Raw genomic sequence first — 16240 nt, 5'->3', positions numbered from 1 at the left:
AGCATTAATTGAAAATGTCACAAAAAGCTTTCCTGTTCCTGAAAAGCAGGAGAAGGGTAGAAAAGACTTGTCTTTCTGTGCTTAGTTGGCCAAATTAAGCATTCATTTCACAGTAATGCTTTAAGGGATTCTACATTAAAGTATTTGGTGTGTTTGAGAGCTGTAAATGCTCAAGTAATGTGTATCCAGATTTCTGAAAATCATAAGGAAAACTGGTTATTCTGTTGGTTTTTTTTTCCTAAACCCTTAATAAGATCAGTGAAACCTTGAGAACCAAAGAAAAGCCTCCACCTTCTTTTTTGCCTGACCCTGATTTCATATGCCTGTATTAAAGCTCTATCCTGTTTTGCTGAAAACTTTAGTTTTTCGGTTGTGTTAGGCTTATAGCAGGTTTAAGTGTGCTGTATGTGATTTTAAAAAACAAAAATACCTCACTGAACAATAAAAAAAAAAGATTAACTTATAGCTTAGCATGTCTAATTATGTGTACAGAGTAGGGCATAAAATGAGGTCTGTAAACTTAATACATAAGAGTGATACATCCAGGTAGCTTAGATCCATGAGTTTAGTACAGAGTAAGGAGCCAGTTTATTATATTTGGAGGGGGAAGTGTTTTTTAAGGAATATGTAGTTCTACTAGGTCATCAGCCCATTGTGGAGACTACCACGTGGCAAGTAAAGGTCTTCTGTCCTTGTTGCAGTAATTACAAATTCCAGGCCAGAAAATTAAAATTGCCAACAGACTAAAGGAATCCTGGCTAAACTTTACCTCAGATTCACTGACCTGAAAATGTGTTTAAACAGAATTCAAGAGTTTCTTTCTTCAGTGGTCATGTTAATGAAACTAAGCATTAAGTAACCTTCTCCTCCACCTTAACACAAGTAAGCAACTTAAATTCTTCTAGCTATTCTTTGGAAGCTAATTCAGTTTTCTTTAAAATCTGAATTAATTTTATTTAATCTGAAATATGAAATACTGGTCGCATGGTCTTTTGTACTATTTTAGTAAAGCGTTGATTTTGAAACACTTGAACAGATATTTTATTGTTCTTAAAAGAAAAATTGGTTACTTAATGTACTGGAAAGAAGGATAATCAAAGCTAAGCATGCCTGTTGTTATTTTCTTTCTACAGGTATGAATTGCATTCCACAGAGGTCTCTAAATTCTGTTCCAGAAATGACTCTGCTGAAGTGATACATAAAGTTTGCATCACAGTGATCACAGCTGAAGTACTTCTTTTAAGTTGTAAGGAGGCTGTATTCATTAGCAACTTCTACTTTTGTAGTGTTTTTCCCCAAGTACTAAACTGCCCTTGAACGTATTTTGAGAATTGAGGAATGTTACATGATGGTTTGACCCCCTTTTTGTCAGCAGGCCTGTGACAGTGAGGGAATTAATGGCTGCAGAAAGAATTGGTAATAGTTGAAACTGCTGTTTAGAGCTGTTTCACAATTCTGAATTAAGCCAACATTTATTTAATTTCTGCTTTAGCAATGGTCCCAGGGTACAGTTCTGTACTAGATTACGCTACTTCCTTGAAGAAAAGCTGTACTAAAAAAACATTTCTGATGTTGTAGGATATTTCTGTTACTATATGTGTGTGGAGTAGCTATCCTAGAAAGGGAGTGGTTTTGTCCAGTAGAGAATAATCCATTCAGCACTATGGAGTTCTGTGTGGAAATGTGATGCCTCTGCATTGTTTTAAATTAAGTATAATATGAGTGATGTCTGGTCTGAGAAACTGAGTTATTTTACTGGGTCCTGGAGTCTTTTCCTCTATTGTCTTCAGTAATGTCTTTCTGATTCATTATATAGGAAGGCCTCTTTTTATTTGTGCTTTCTCTTACTTTCTCCATGATAAGAAAACCATCCTTTCCTATTTTTCTTTCTTCATTGATTTTATTTAAATCTCAACAAAGTGATGGAAGAATTAAGCAGTACTTGAAGGTGCGCAGGTTTGTCTGTCCACCCATACAACCATCTCCCCTTGCCCCAGTCAGTCATACCAGTTTCTCTCTAACCATAATGGATGTAGAATCTGCTAATTCTTCTTAATGCACATATTTACAGTATTTAACAGTGCTTTAGTCTTTGGAAAGGCATATCTGTGGGCAGCAGTCTCAGGGCTATATGTTGAAATGAAGTGTCTGAATAGGTTCTCTCCTGAAATAAAGAACAGTAGCTCCGTAGTGTAACCTTTAGATTCAAGAAGAATATCTTGTTTCACCTTAAATTAAGGGTTTAGATAATGCTTCTGTTTAATACACATCAGTATTCAATTGATATTACAGCCCTATATATCCTGATATGGAAAAATACAGCATTTGACTATAAAACACTGCAACAACACAGCTGTTTCCTAAGTGGTGCATCTGCAAAATGTGCCTACGTGTTTCACTGAGCTATTAAAAAATGCTGCTCTCCGTGGAAGCAAGTTGTATTATTAAAAATACCTTCCTTTAATATGGGTTATCTGTGGTCTCTTCTAAATATTATCACAAGCCCAAATAGTCATCTTCAGGCTATACAGCACCATTAGAAATGTGTGCCTGAAAACCCTGTGTTGGTTTGAGTGCTGCAGTGGCTGGGGAGGGGGTGAAATGACCTTAGCTTGAGTTACAAAGTTTTCATCGGCCCACAGGAAGTAAAGAAGCAAGCTCTGATAAAAAAAATTCTGTTTGTGGAAATGAAGGTCAGGCAAAGCTGTGCAGGTGTTGCAGCTGTCCTTGTAGTTATGTTGCTGAACTCTGCATCTGTAAAAATTTGTTGTTGCATTTGAAAAAAATGCAAGTGAATTAAGGCACGTCTTTTAAGGTGTTTTGCAAACAGTATATGGTATGACTCACCAGACAGCTCTCATAGCTGCTTTTTCTCCGACCAAAATGTTACTGCACTGTGTCATAGCTGATATGTATGTATTTTTGGCCAATGGAATTTGTTTGCAATGCTTTTCTGAATGTATGAGAGTGCTTCTAATAACATTTGAAGCCATCGTTCTGGGCTTAGACAGTTCATTGTCTAAAATAGAGATCTCTTTCTAGAATGGGTATTATATTACTTTTTATTTATGTACTTCTGTTGGGTTTTTTACTTTCAAGTACATCAGTGTTCATGTTTTGTAGTACTTACTTGGTCAGATAAATAAATACAGCACCTTTTATCTTCAGGATATGTTTGTCTGAGGCAGTGCTTCTTCTAATGTTCTATTTTGCTTCTTAGTTACATGCCACTTTAAAACAGATGTCTACATGTCACTTTCCTTAGCAGCTGCTTTGTCATTGGAGCTGGAAAGGCTGTTTCATATTTTCTCTGTTGGAGAATACATCAGTACTACTCTGCACTATTCTTCCTGCACCAATGTAAAATATTGTTTCAACTGAATAATTAGTGTGCATGCTTTATGTATTGCCCTTAATATTTTGCTAAAATAAATTCTCATTATTAGTGTGTATAACTACCCATCTAATTCCACTAATGAAAGGGTTATTTATTTTTGAAGTATCTGGGCATTTTAAAGATGTATTGCTAGCTAAATGCTTACCAAATATAATTTACTAGTTGAAGGCACATGCTCTTGTTCCCCCTTCTTGCTTCTTTGAAACAAACTTTAAGGTGTCTTTATTTCAGTTCTGCGTAGTTGGGGAGGATGGGAGGATGCCAGAACATTAAATTAATTTCATTTGAGGAAACTTTGATGTGAATCAGCAGGTCATGTCACGGGCACTACAAAAGTGAGCATTACAAAAGGATGAACACTTCTAATTAAACTGAACTATTTAAATTTTAATAATTCAAACCAAAATAATGGAAACCTCTGATTTTTAAAAAATGCTATTTGATCTTTCAAGTTACTGTAATTGCCTGAGCTTTTTAGGTGATTTTCTGGCAAACTTTACTTAAAGCCAATGTTGATGTTCTTTTTTGCTGCAGTGAAGATAATATTAATGTGCAGTTTAACTTGATCAGAAAGACCTGAGGCTCTTGAATGGGGAATTTCTTCTATAATAAAAAACAGCACTGCAGGGTTTTAAGTCAAACCCACAAGTGTTTTTTTAATCAAAAGGTCTACTGTGAAAATGTTCTCTTATGTTGCTTCTCTTTTGCTCATCTGAACAGGCGTGGGACGACGTTTTACTTGTTTTCATATTTTATGGTTAGTTTATGTACCTAATGTCAGTCAAGGATACTACTGAAGTATACTTTGCCCAATATACTTTGTTTTCCCTTGTTTTTTATCTGAAGAAGCTGTAGTTGGTACTAAGTACTCAACAGGACTGCATCCTCTGAAGTATCTTTAAAAATTAAATGTTGATTAAGGCCAGGTTCAGTTAGTCTCTGTGTTAAACAATTTAATACTATCTTTATCTTATTGATTGCAAAATAATCTTTTGTGATGCTTTTTAAATACTTGATGGTTTTAGCCTAATTACAGTACTTTAATGTAAAATTCCATTATTTTATAATGCCTCCTTTATAATAACAGTCAATATAGAAATCAGTATGAAAATTTGCAAGCAGCTGTCTCTCAATCATGGATTAACATGCAATATTTTTTTTTGTAAGATACATGTTCTACTCTTTATAGAAGACATTATACTTATGGTTAAGGCCTTTCCATGTGATTTAGCTAGTGACTACCCATTTTCCTTTTATCAAGGTCACCTTGATTTCAGCTTCAGATGTTTTCATTTTGCCTTTTCTTCTACAGAATCCTGAAGGAAGTGTGGATAATATGATTTCAATTGGGAGAATTAATTTGCCAAGAACTGCTTTTAATCCAGGAAACAGGAAATAACTCTGTATAGTGTATCAAAACTACTCTAAATTAAAAATACTAATTTTTAGAACACAGTATACTCCAGTGGATTGAAATGAAATAAAGCTGAGCTGTTGACTGCAGCCAATTCCTGTAGTGAGTTCAGATTTGTCCTATCTTTAACAGTTTTTTAAAAAAATTAATAGTAATGCCAGAGCTCAAAAGTGTATGTTGAATAATTTAACCTAAAAAACCTATGTTAAATAGGGGATGAGAACCTTTACTGAACAAATTACAGTGCATATTAATTGCACCACTCCTTTTGTGTTGTATATGCATCACATACACTATTGAGGGAAACCGTAGAATAAAAGAGTGCTCTCTGACACTGTCTGTTTTAATGCAGCTCTAAACACATGAGAGATAATCTGAAGGTGTTTGAGATGAGAGACTTCCAGATCTCGTGGGCAGGCCATTTATTTAACTTTTCTAAAAGTGTTTCTCGTTCTGACAGCCCCCAGTCCAGGGAGCTCTGTATTCAGAAACATATTTGAGGAAATTTGATATCCTTAAATGATAATCCTCAGGTTATCATGCCCTTTCTCTTCATGAAGTAGTAGATATTAACTTCTTTGCATTTTCTTTCTTAAAACTGGATGGTGTTAAAAAATGTTAGACTCCATTTTTGAAGTGTAAAATAGCAGGAACGAGATATTACATTTAACCTTTTCATCACTTGAAACATGTTTAGAGAACTGCTCTTTTGTCTTCATCTGTGTTGAAGGCCTTGTTTTGGCCTTCAGCATAGGTCTAACAAAGTGATGTGTGAGGGAGTACCTTACCGTGTGTGTATTAAATAATTTGAGATGTATTCCCTGTTTAAGGACACAGTAAATATCACTTTGTATTCAGACAGTATCTTGAATTTGAAATGAAGAGCTGTCTTCCAAAATGTAATATTAAATGCACAATTTTTTGTTAAGAATACTTACAAAATAGTGTCCTTTGAAAAACTTTCAGTAGTAATATGCTTTCCTTTTCATGACATTTAAATTCATCGAGCTCTTCTTTAGCAATAAGCATGACTTCAATATCTGGTTGGAAAGGCAAAAAATTGCTTCTTCCCTCTGTTTAGCAATCCATGGAATCTCTTTAGGCATTTTTCTGTAACTTATATGATTCTTAATACTACCTAACCTGAGGTTCATTGTTTATTACAGAGAAGGAGGGATGTAGGAAAAAGAACCCCAAATCTGTACTTGAGAAATGTGAAATTTTGGCTTAGGCAATTTCAAGCAGTTTGCAGAGCTGGAGTTTTTGTTCAGTGATAGGCTGCTGGAGTTAAAAACTATTTTTATGAGGGAAAAAAAGTGCACACTTTTTCTGTCACTGAAATAATTTTAAGAGCTCTGAACAAGCTTGCTGAAGATATCCATTTGCATTTTTTGGCATGAATCTTATTGTTCAAATGTCACTGTGATATTTTTCCTTTGACTTTCAAGGCTCAGAAAAAAATTTATTGAAAACTTTCATGGGAATCGACTTCAAATTTAACAACTTAACTTCGTGTAGTCATGGCCATTTAAAAAATAAAATTTCTTGATAAAACACAACAAAAGTGTCCTAAGCAATGACATTTTCCTCACCTTTGAATATTTTAAAACTAAAACCTAGTGACGAGGGACTGAAAGTAAAAACTTGCCATGTTGGCATGCCCTAGGTCATATATTTGGTGTGCAGCAAGAGTGTTTTAACAGTGTTATCCAGCTCTGAGCAGACTGTTGGAAATACAAGTGCGTTTTGTATGTGGGCATTTTCTTTTACTTACATATTTTATCCTTGCTAATGCATTGTTCCATCATAGCTTGAGCTAGCCAAAAAATATAAGCTGAGTATGCTAAGTATTTACAAAAAAAGCTCCCCACACAGCTGTGTATCAACTCTGTCCTTAGCTGTTTTTGTTATGATATTTCAAACTTGTAGTTTGTAGTGTTAAAAATTTCCTGTGGCCATTCTCCATTTAACTTAAAATTGGAAACCTCTGCAAGTCCTTTTTTAACAATTAATAGCTTTACTGGTTAAAACAAAAAAAAATGCACAATGAAAAGAATACATCTACACAGATTGGCTTGACAGGCAGAGAATTAAAAAAAATTATTTCCTCCCGGACAGTATTTTGCTATTTAAGGCATCTCCTGGTTATTTGGAAAAATGCAGAGAAAGCATGTGGGAGCTTGTAAGGACAGCTGGAACCTACAACAACCATCGCTTAATAGCAAATTTAAGGGAAAAAGGGGAGGAGCTGGTAGCTGGTTCTCTGACAGCTTCATTGCTCTGCCATTGCTCTCATGCCTGCAGTGGAGGGATGTGGTTTCAAGAGAGAGTTGCCCAAGAGGCTTGAAAGGTTTAATTATATTGTCTTTGAATATAAAACAAGTTATAAACAGTGGCTCATAACTTGGGCTTATCATTTCTAAGAGTGTGAGAGTGAGATAATATTTGTACATATATGGAACAATGTGCAGGCTAAATTTATTTGACAATGTTTGGATCATTATCTTGTATTTCAGAGATGCATTTCTGTGTTGTGTATGTTACTCAAAGATGACCAAGCTTAATCAGTAATTTTACATTTGTTTAATAAAGTATTCAGACTGCATTTAATAATGTCATGACTAAAGCAGCCATTCTTACTCCTTATGTAATGTGAAATTTATATGTTGTAAAATTTTAGTCTCACAGTGTTGGTGTGCCTGGAGGGTTTAATTTGTTGCTACTATCCTCTCACTGTAGTTGTGTGGGGTATTTTGCATGTGGTAAGTATCAAGGAAATTTTAACTGCTTTGGTGATCTGATGTGTACAAGAACTATGGCTTGAATGTGTGTTCCTTGCTTGCATATTTAAAGACTGAATTACTGCTACTTTCAGGGTTTTTCTATTGCATGTTACAGAGTATTTAACAAACATGGGTGAATATATTGCAGTAGCAAGGAAGTTGGGAATCAAGCAGACTTTCCTCAAGGTGTTTACTTAATTGGCGTTTATCACAGCTACTGCTGGAGGACTTGAGGTATGGGGCAGGAGGGATGACCCAGAAGCAGTTGCACACCTGCTGAAGTCCTATCTTGCTGCTCCTCTGGCCAAGCTGAAGCCAGGCACTTCCCCACTCCCACTCCTGTACCTCTTGCCCTGGTGGCTCACACACCCACCTTCCCAGTTCCTCCCAGCTTCTGGCTGCTTCTTGCTCCTTTTCCAGCCTCCTGAGGTCCACAATGCGCAAGGAATCTTTAATTGCTCTTTCTTATGGTTATCAATTACTAGGATGAAGTAGTAGCTTTCACTATTTAATATAATTTTATGTTATTTGCTAACTGAAAAATGTCTGGGTGGCAAAATATGCAAGAATCCAAACTAGAAAATAAAGAATAAATAGTGCTCCCAGCCCCAGAGGAGTGTGTTTAATAGGAAATATGCTTACACAGTTTGTAGCTACAAAGTTTGTAACAGGGTGCAGTTCCAAGATTTCTTCCTTAGGTGCTCAGCATATAGGGTTCAGTGAATGGTTATGTCAGCTTCTGTAAGAAAAAAAATAATTTGGTGCATGGCTCTGCTAACTTTACCATACAGGCTGAATTCTCCAGGAAGTAGTGAGTCTATTTCCTTTTATTCTGTTATTTGTTGCTGTGGTTGTCTTCTTGGCAGAGCCTGGGGGACTTTTTTTGTCAAGGAAGGTGCTATTCTCTGTGTTTTATAGATAGAAGAATAAGAATGAGGCCAAAGTCATTGATTTCAGACTCTAACTTTTGAAAGTCTAAGGCCTGGCTTCCATTGATATTATGCAGTCTTGTCTACTAATTGCAATTACAAGGGTTCCCAGCACTAAGTAGTAGTGAATAATTGTGGTTTTATGCCTTTGTTCACGTAAGGGCTAGAATTCCTGGGTGTGTAAACCAAAGTGACCTTCTTTCCTATAGTTACTTGTCTTATTAATTTATGAACATCTCCATGTTAGTAGCTGTGATTCTTAACAGGTTTTGGTACATAATTTCATAATATTGCTGAAGAAGTTATGTCACTTTTTTTCTCTCTTTTTTCTTACTTTCTCTCTTTTTTTCTTTTTTTTTTTGTTTTGTTTTGTTTTGTTTACACAGTAAACAAATTGTAACCCTGAAGAATCTGGTAACTCTTATAGAGCAATTTCTTCTGACACAATAGAAGAGGAAAGAATATCCAAATTGCTTTATTTAACCAGGGAATACAAGATACAGCATATTTACGGTAGCTGTACTTGATAATAAACCAGAATAATTTTCACTTGAAGCATAGAAAGCTTGTTTCTGTACAAATGAAGACTTGTTTCCTTGCTATTCTGTGGGGAACAAGACCTGAGACTTCATTGAATAATAAAGAAAAATAATATATCTGAAAGTTTATGAGCAGCTAATTCAAGTTGAGCAGTGTCTTTACATGTAAAGTATTTTACACCCAAGTCAGGAAACTTGGAATTCTGCTGAGTCAGATCTATAGTGACAAGTTCTGTTCTAAAAATATATGTAAGAGGTAGTGTCATCAGGTTCTTTTTTTACTGTCTTTGTCCGAGCTTGCTTTTGTAGAGTTCCTAGACACCACACATGGATAATATTAATAGCTGTAGAGACTGTTTGGATTAATTTCTTTTCTTCTGTCTCTCATCTTGCTCTGGTTAAACACTGACATAGGTTGCGCGAGAGGTCGTGCAGCCTCCATTTGTGGAGGTTTTAAGACCTGACAATATAAAGTCATGAGCAACCTGGGTGTACCCTGTTGTAATGACTGCCATTCTCTGATTCTGAGCTTTATTTTCCCTGTTGTGGACCAGTTTGTCACTTAGATCCATGGTACTAGCAACTGCCTCGCTTTAAAGCAGCCTGTCATACATGAGAGAATAATTGGAAGGGAGAAGTATTAAGTCACGTTGGCACTAAGAACTTCACTCAGTTCTTCCTGTTCTAGAAACTGTGAAGTTCTGGAAGGAAGGCACAAGGAGTCACGTCTTCTGTTTGCCATCTGGATTGTATGTTTAGGGAAGGGTTTATTGGGTCTGCAGGACAAGGCTGTGTGGTATTGCCTTCAGATTTCAAGTATTTGAGATAGTGTTGTGTCTGCAGGCATTCCTTGTGTTGGAATGTCAGGCTCAGGATCCATTCTTTCTTATCGTAGGATTCAGTAAGCAGAAATGAGACCTTGATTAGTAGTGGGTAGTGGGTTTTTTTTTTTTCCTTCCTTTGTAATACTGCCTTTTTGAATTATAGTGAAATATCTAATAAAACTAAACAATCTTCCAAAGGGGTTCACAATGTTTAAATTTATCTTTAATCAAACAACCCTACCTGTTTCTCAGTAAGGATTCATTAAAAAAAAAACCAAACATCTGTTATTGGGGGCCTGGAAGGGGGAATAAACTGAATGACTTATTTAAATATTTTTCACCTCCCCCTGTTGAAAACCACCTTAAGAGAAGGTTTGGGATGCACTGGGTTATTTTAGTGTCTTGTGCTGTATTTGTTGCACAGATTTTTGCAACTTATGTGCTGTGCTAATCTCTACCACCTGACACATGAAGAAAAAGAAAGTAAAAGAAAAGTCAAGTATTTCAATATGAATGAAGGAAGAATTTTTGTGAATTGTTTTTAAGGTAACTATCAAAAACAACTTCTTGAGCAGGGGCAGCATACTCTATTCAGATGTTTTTGTGGGTGGTGCCTGAAGGTCTTCTTGCTCATTATTAGTTAATATTTTCTAAAAATCCTCATGTGTTAAGCCTTCAGGATATTTATAGCAATTCTTTCCACGTCGTAGGGCAGTAGCAGTAGAGAAGAAATTCAAGGTCTTTAGCATATAGCATTGCTAGAATGTTCCTTAAGAGAAAGACTTAAAAAAAGTCTTATTTATTAGCAGCCTTGTCTAAATTTAAGGTATCCTCATTTACTAGAACTGCTTAAAAATCACTATGAAGCTTGAGCCTTGTTTGTGTGCACCATCTGTAGCCACTGCAGTATGTACTATTTAGTATATAGTTACTTTAGGTAGTTGAACTTCGTGGTTTATTTTTAACCTGTAAGTTATCTTAGTTAACTTGTGTTAGGAGTTTTTATCACAAAAGGCAACAAGGGCTCTGAACTGGTAAGGCTTTCTCTGTGCTGCTTCATATTTGGTGATTTATATGACTGTTTTGACACGGGTAAAAACTTTAGACCTTTGGACTTGGTGATCAGTAAAATATTGAGACTTTGGGTTTTAATGGAAATTCTGAAGTTCTTTGGCATGGAAGACAATATCCTGAGAAGTATGAAAGTTACAGGATCTTTTTTGTTGGCTAAGAGTATGCTGAGGAAAAAACACAGATGATCCAGAGGTGGTTTCTACTCAGTGAAGATCTTTAATCTTCATCCCAAGGAAAATGAAACTTAGACCTTTGCCTGCCCTAACTTCATGCTTCTGTAATTTTTTAATCAACTGGTCAGTTTCAGACAAATGCTAAAGAAGAGAAGAAATAAGGATACACATTCCTTATCAGTTTTGTGAGATTTGGTAGTTGGAGGGGAAAAACCTAAACGGATGGGCAGTTTAAGACCTGCTCAAGAAAAACTTAATGTGACCTCAGAAATAATCTGTCACTGGGCTACTGCTTGCTCAGCAGGTAGTTTAGGTCTAGAAGAAGGCAGTGTTGGTGCTTCTAAACAGTTGAACCTGGAGTTGTGGAATGAGAAGATAAAGGCCAGAGGGGATGAAGCCAAACTCTTGTGGGAATACAGGAACTGGGTGTGTGCACCATGCAGCTTTCCTATGGAATTATTGGTTCTGCTGCACACTGCCTGACCAAAGAAGTCCCAGCTTTGGAAGATGCTGGTTATTATTTGTGGAGAATCTGAGCAGAACTCATCTCTTTTGTTGTCTTGATGTAAATTTCCCAGGTTTTATACTGACAGCCTTAGCTCTTCATGAATTTACTCTTGATAGTGAAATAGAAGACCCTGCAAATCAAAGCACAGTGAGCTTTCTCTGTGAAATCTCTGCAACTTAACTTGAAGGATGGGAGAACCAAACCCTAACAAAAAATGTGCTAAAGGACTGGCTGCTGTAATAATTCTGTTTCATGAGGGTAGCATGACTCATAAAGCTTAATGTTCCTAGCTCAGTATTCAGTTTATTTTTAAGTGGTGCTGCACAAATAGTGTTTTTCTGTGCCAGTTGTTGCTATGACTTCATAATATTTCCCTAAATACGCTTGCTCATACTTTCTCACAGCATAGTATTTGGCACATAAAAACCTTAAATCCATCAGAATTTCCTGAGTGCTGATCATTTTCATGCTTTTATGGAAAAAAGGATAGCTCTGTGAACTATGTAGTTCTAGTTAGGAATGAAAGTTTAAAAAAACAAAAAGAAAAAAAAAAAAAACAAAAAGAAGAAAAACAACCCAACACTCCACAACCTGTTCCCTCGCTTAAGAAAATGTTTATCTTTTTCAGTTTTTCCAATTTTTGGATATAGCTTAAATTTCTAGAACTGGAATAGTTTGGGATATTTTGTTAAATATAAGCAGACTATATTATTCCCCCAAAACAATTCTGCTGTCTTTTCTTGTTGGAGGGGGAAAACTACTTGTGTGGGTTGAGGGGGGTGGGTGGGTGACTTCTTGAAACATTTCTTTAGTTTGATACTTTTGCATAAGGGTGTTTGGGGATTTTTTTGTTTTGTTTTGTTTTATCCCAAAAAGCTGAACTCTACATTTTTCTACCTGATCTCTTCCAAGTGGCAGTAAAGACTTTGGTTGAAAGACCTTGGGACACTACAGAAATACAACTATAACCCTTCCAGAAAACCTCTGGAATCTTGTCATTTCCCTGCTTTTGTGTGGCATGCCTGGGTCACACACTTGCTTTAGTTGCTTACTTGATGTCAGAGTCACACAAGTGTAAATGCTGTATTAATGGCAAGGAGGCAGGAGGACACAGTTAATAGAATCTAGTGAGCAATGTTTATTGATCTGACAAGTTGTCTTTAAACTCTAGGTCTCCCCTTGAGATCAAATAATACCAGAATTTATTTTTAAAGATGCCACGGCATAATCTTAAATTTTTGTGAGAACTTTAAAAATGTGTAAAAATGTTAATGTAGTGTTGTATTCTCCTTGGCCTCGGAGGCTTTCAAGCTTCTGTTTCTCTCATCAGCATGTAACCACTATGTTGCAAGGTAGGTCAGGTTTCCAGGCATTTTCTACCCTCCCTTTTGAAGTGGCCTTATTGCATCAAGGGAAGCAAAATTCATAGGCAAATGGGAGAGGGAGCTTTACCTTGCAGTCTACTGGCTCACCCCACAAAGGGGTGTAAAATATGTTTTCCCATATGTAGCCCTGGTGGTAGTTGTAGGCAAACTTGATAGAAGAAATCTAAACAGGAGAACCAGATGAAATATCTGTAGAGATTAGGCAGGGGATGTGCATGTATGTGTTGTGGGAGGGAGGTGTTCCTTTCCTCCCTACCTCTTGGTCTCTACCCTGCAAACCAATTTGAGGATTTAAGTGCATAAATTTTTACCTCAGTACTGGTTTTGATACTGATCTTGAATGTTAGTTTAGGGTAACCCTAAAATTTTTTATAAGCAGAGCTTTATAAACAGTAATTTCCTTCGAAGAGAAAAGGTCATGTTTTTCTTCCATGCAGCTGTATCTGTATGAGTGAGAATGCCTGAATTGTTAATGATTAATTCTAATTCTAATGAAGATAAGAATTTAGAGTTGATTTTGTTTGTTTGTTTTGCTAAAAGAAAACAGATCAGTGTATGTCACAAATGCAATGCAGTAAAACTAAGTGTGGGAATGTCAACTTCTAGGGAAAGTAATGGTGAGCTTCAAAGAGACTTTTTGTCAGAGCCTATAACCTTTTACTTGGTACATGTGGAACAGCAAACAAGTGCTTCATACCATCATTTGGAATCTATTATCTGCTTTAAAATGCACAAAAGTGGTGGCAAGAAAATAAAAAGTATCTGAGATACAGTTACTAGGTCAGTAAAATATTTAGTCACAGGTGGCTGGGTGACTGAGATTGTCAGAGTATCATAAAATGTACTGAGACTTTTGGGAAGGAGGCTTGTCTTGTCTCTTGTGTGTGACTTAAGTAGTCACAATTCTCTTTGTTGCTTTTGCTTTATATTGTTGCTGAGGAAGCTCTGTTTTGCATTTGTGGTTGCCTTTAGCTTTCAAATAGGTGATTTGAATCTAAAATTCTTACAGAACTAGAATTTTTTCCCCCTGAAAGGAAGATTTATTTATTTTTCTTTAAATCAGGAGTGGGTTTAGGCCTTAAATATTTCCAGTGGGTTTCACTATGTAATATGGATTTTGGGTGAAACATAAATAGGAGGCAATGCAGGTTATTGCATTGGTAACAAAGATGAGTTGATTGTCGCTTACTGAGTAAGCACCACACTGCTTAATCTTGTTTTCTAGTTGCAATAGGAAATTTTGTGATAAAATAAATTCAAGTTTGGTGAAAGGTGATCTAAGCAGATGGATTGAACAGTTACTTACATGCCCCATTACCTCTTGGTTTTGTTCAGCACCCCAAGATATCAAAGAATTGATTTAATTTCATTTATCTTATGATAAGTTTTTATTAATAGTGCTAATACATTTTTTTTTTCTTTTTTTACAGATTCTGAAGGTGTTTAAGCTCTGAATCCATACAAGTTCATCATACATAGAAATGTCTGGCTCATATGATGATGCGGTTGGAGTAGAAGTTTCTAGTGATAGCTTCTGGGAGGTAACCTGAAAGTTTTATCACAATACTTTGTTTTTATTTTTTACTCATATTATAGAAAATCTGATTATTGTACACTGTAAACTGTGGAGAGAGCTGCAATGCATGAAACCTTTGGGTATTGTGATTGGAAGAAACAGCCTTCAGGGCAGAAATGACCTTTTAAATTGACCTAGTTCTGTCAAGGGTTTTTAACACAAACTTGTGGGTCATCCATTTGGGTAGGATCCACAATTCACAATTGAACCTTTGTCAGTTTTTAGTGCTGAAGAGGTCTATGGGAGCATGGCTTTTAATTTTATCAAAGGGGTTCAGCTATCAGTGTTAAATCTAAAGTAATTGCTTAAAGGCTACTGCAAGTGCACATAAATTACAAATGTAAGATTGTGAACATACTGCATATTTCCTGTGATGCTTCTGTCTAGATAAAAGTATAAACGTTTTTTTGTGAGAAGTTATCTTATGCTAATAGCAATATAAGACCATATATGCAGAAAGATAATACAAACCACATTGTAGTATCAGTAATGTGCATTGCCCAAATATGAAGAAGGCTTTCAGATGTTAAGATAATTTACTTGGAGTTCAGCTTCATAAACCAGAAATAATTTTACAGCACAAGCTGCTTGCAAGGAAACAAAAGGTTTGGCAGTGTCAACACAGACATAATTAGAGCTAAGTATGCTGTCCAGATACACTGCATTCAGTGGGGCAAACTTTACCAAGTGACTGGGAGCTCTTTAGAGTTGAACTACAGCAAATATGAAAGTGGGTAGGAGGAAAATGTCAGACTAGTTCTGTTACAAGAGACTGTGTAGCACAGCTTGATTTTCGTGACCTAACACTGGGCTTCCTTTTAAATGGAAGCTTTTCTAAACCACTACCCTGTGTTGGTGGTGAAGGCATACTACATTTTGATGCAGATCTCCCATTATTTTCCAATACACTATCTGAAAGACCTAATGTCTATGAGGTTCTTGTTTAGTAGACAGTTATCAATTTTGGGGAGACATTTTTACTATTACGTTAAATATGTCTATTCTGATTACAAAGAGGTGGTTTAAAAATTACTGGATTCTAAGTTTTATTCCCTTTTGCTGTAGGGCTATGTTGTAGCATGACTACAGAGGATGTCAACCTCTGCTATCAGAGTTGACTAAGAAGCAACTGGACATAGCCCTGAGCAACCTGATGTCTCAGACCTGCTTTGGCAGGGGATTAGGAGGGTGACCTCTAGGGTTCCTTTCAACCTCAGTGATTCTGAGTTAACTTTCTCAACAGGCTTCCTTGGAAGATGTGTTTCAAAATAAGGAGGCAGTCAGAAAAAGGGATCCTGGATTAAAGGGGATTTTTTCATATGTGTTGAACAGCCTGTACTTCTCAAAATTATTTCTGCTTGGATATTCCATACCAAGCTGTCTTCCATCAAGTAGTAGCATCTGGAATGAGATGGATGAGAATATGAATTCTGTAAACTAGAATGATTGCAGGAATGTGAACTCAGGTATTTAACATCAAAGGATTCTAGATGATCAGAAGTAGCAATTAGCCTTAGTTAGGACCTTTACTAACTATAGCTTAAACATATTTGACTGTTGTTATAGGTGGGTTAAAGGCGTCTTTGTGTGCAAATGGTGGCTTTACATAATTTTGTTAAAACTACTTCGTAATCAATT

General features: G+C 36.2%; 1 protein-coding gene across 7 annotated transcripts in view; it reads left to right on the top strand.

Annotated features, from left to right (window-relative positions):
- The window catches only part of PACSIN2 (protein kinase C and casein kinase substrate in neurons 2), a 59448-nt gene that overhangs the window by 19446 nt on the left and 23762 nt on the right, over nt 1-16240 (top strand). For all 7 annotated transcript variants that reach the window (XM_071733243.1, XM_071733242.1, XM_071733246.1 and 4 more), the window contains one exon: nt 14457-14567. In XM_071733243.1, coding sequence (XP_071589344.1) covers nt 14508-14567 — 60 coding nt within the window. In that variant the 5' untranslated portion in view covers nt 14457-14507. Of the gene's footprint in view, nt 1-14456; nt 14568-16240 lie in introns of those variants that run through there.

Source organism: Heliangelus exortis, chromosome 1, assembly GCF_036169615.1.
Source record: "Heliangelus exortis chromosome 1, bHelExo1.hap1, whole genome shotgun sequence".
Lineage (NCBI taxonomy): Eukaryota > Metazoa > Chordata > Aves > Apodiformes > Trochilidae > Heliangelus > Heliangelus exortis.
This window is presented reverse-complemented; position numbering and strand designations above follow the sequence as displayed.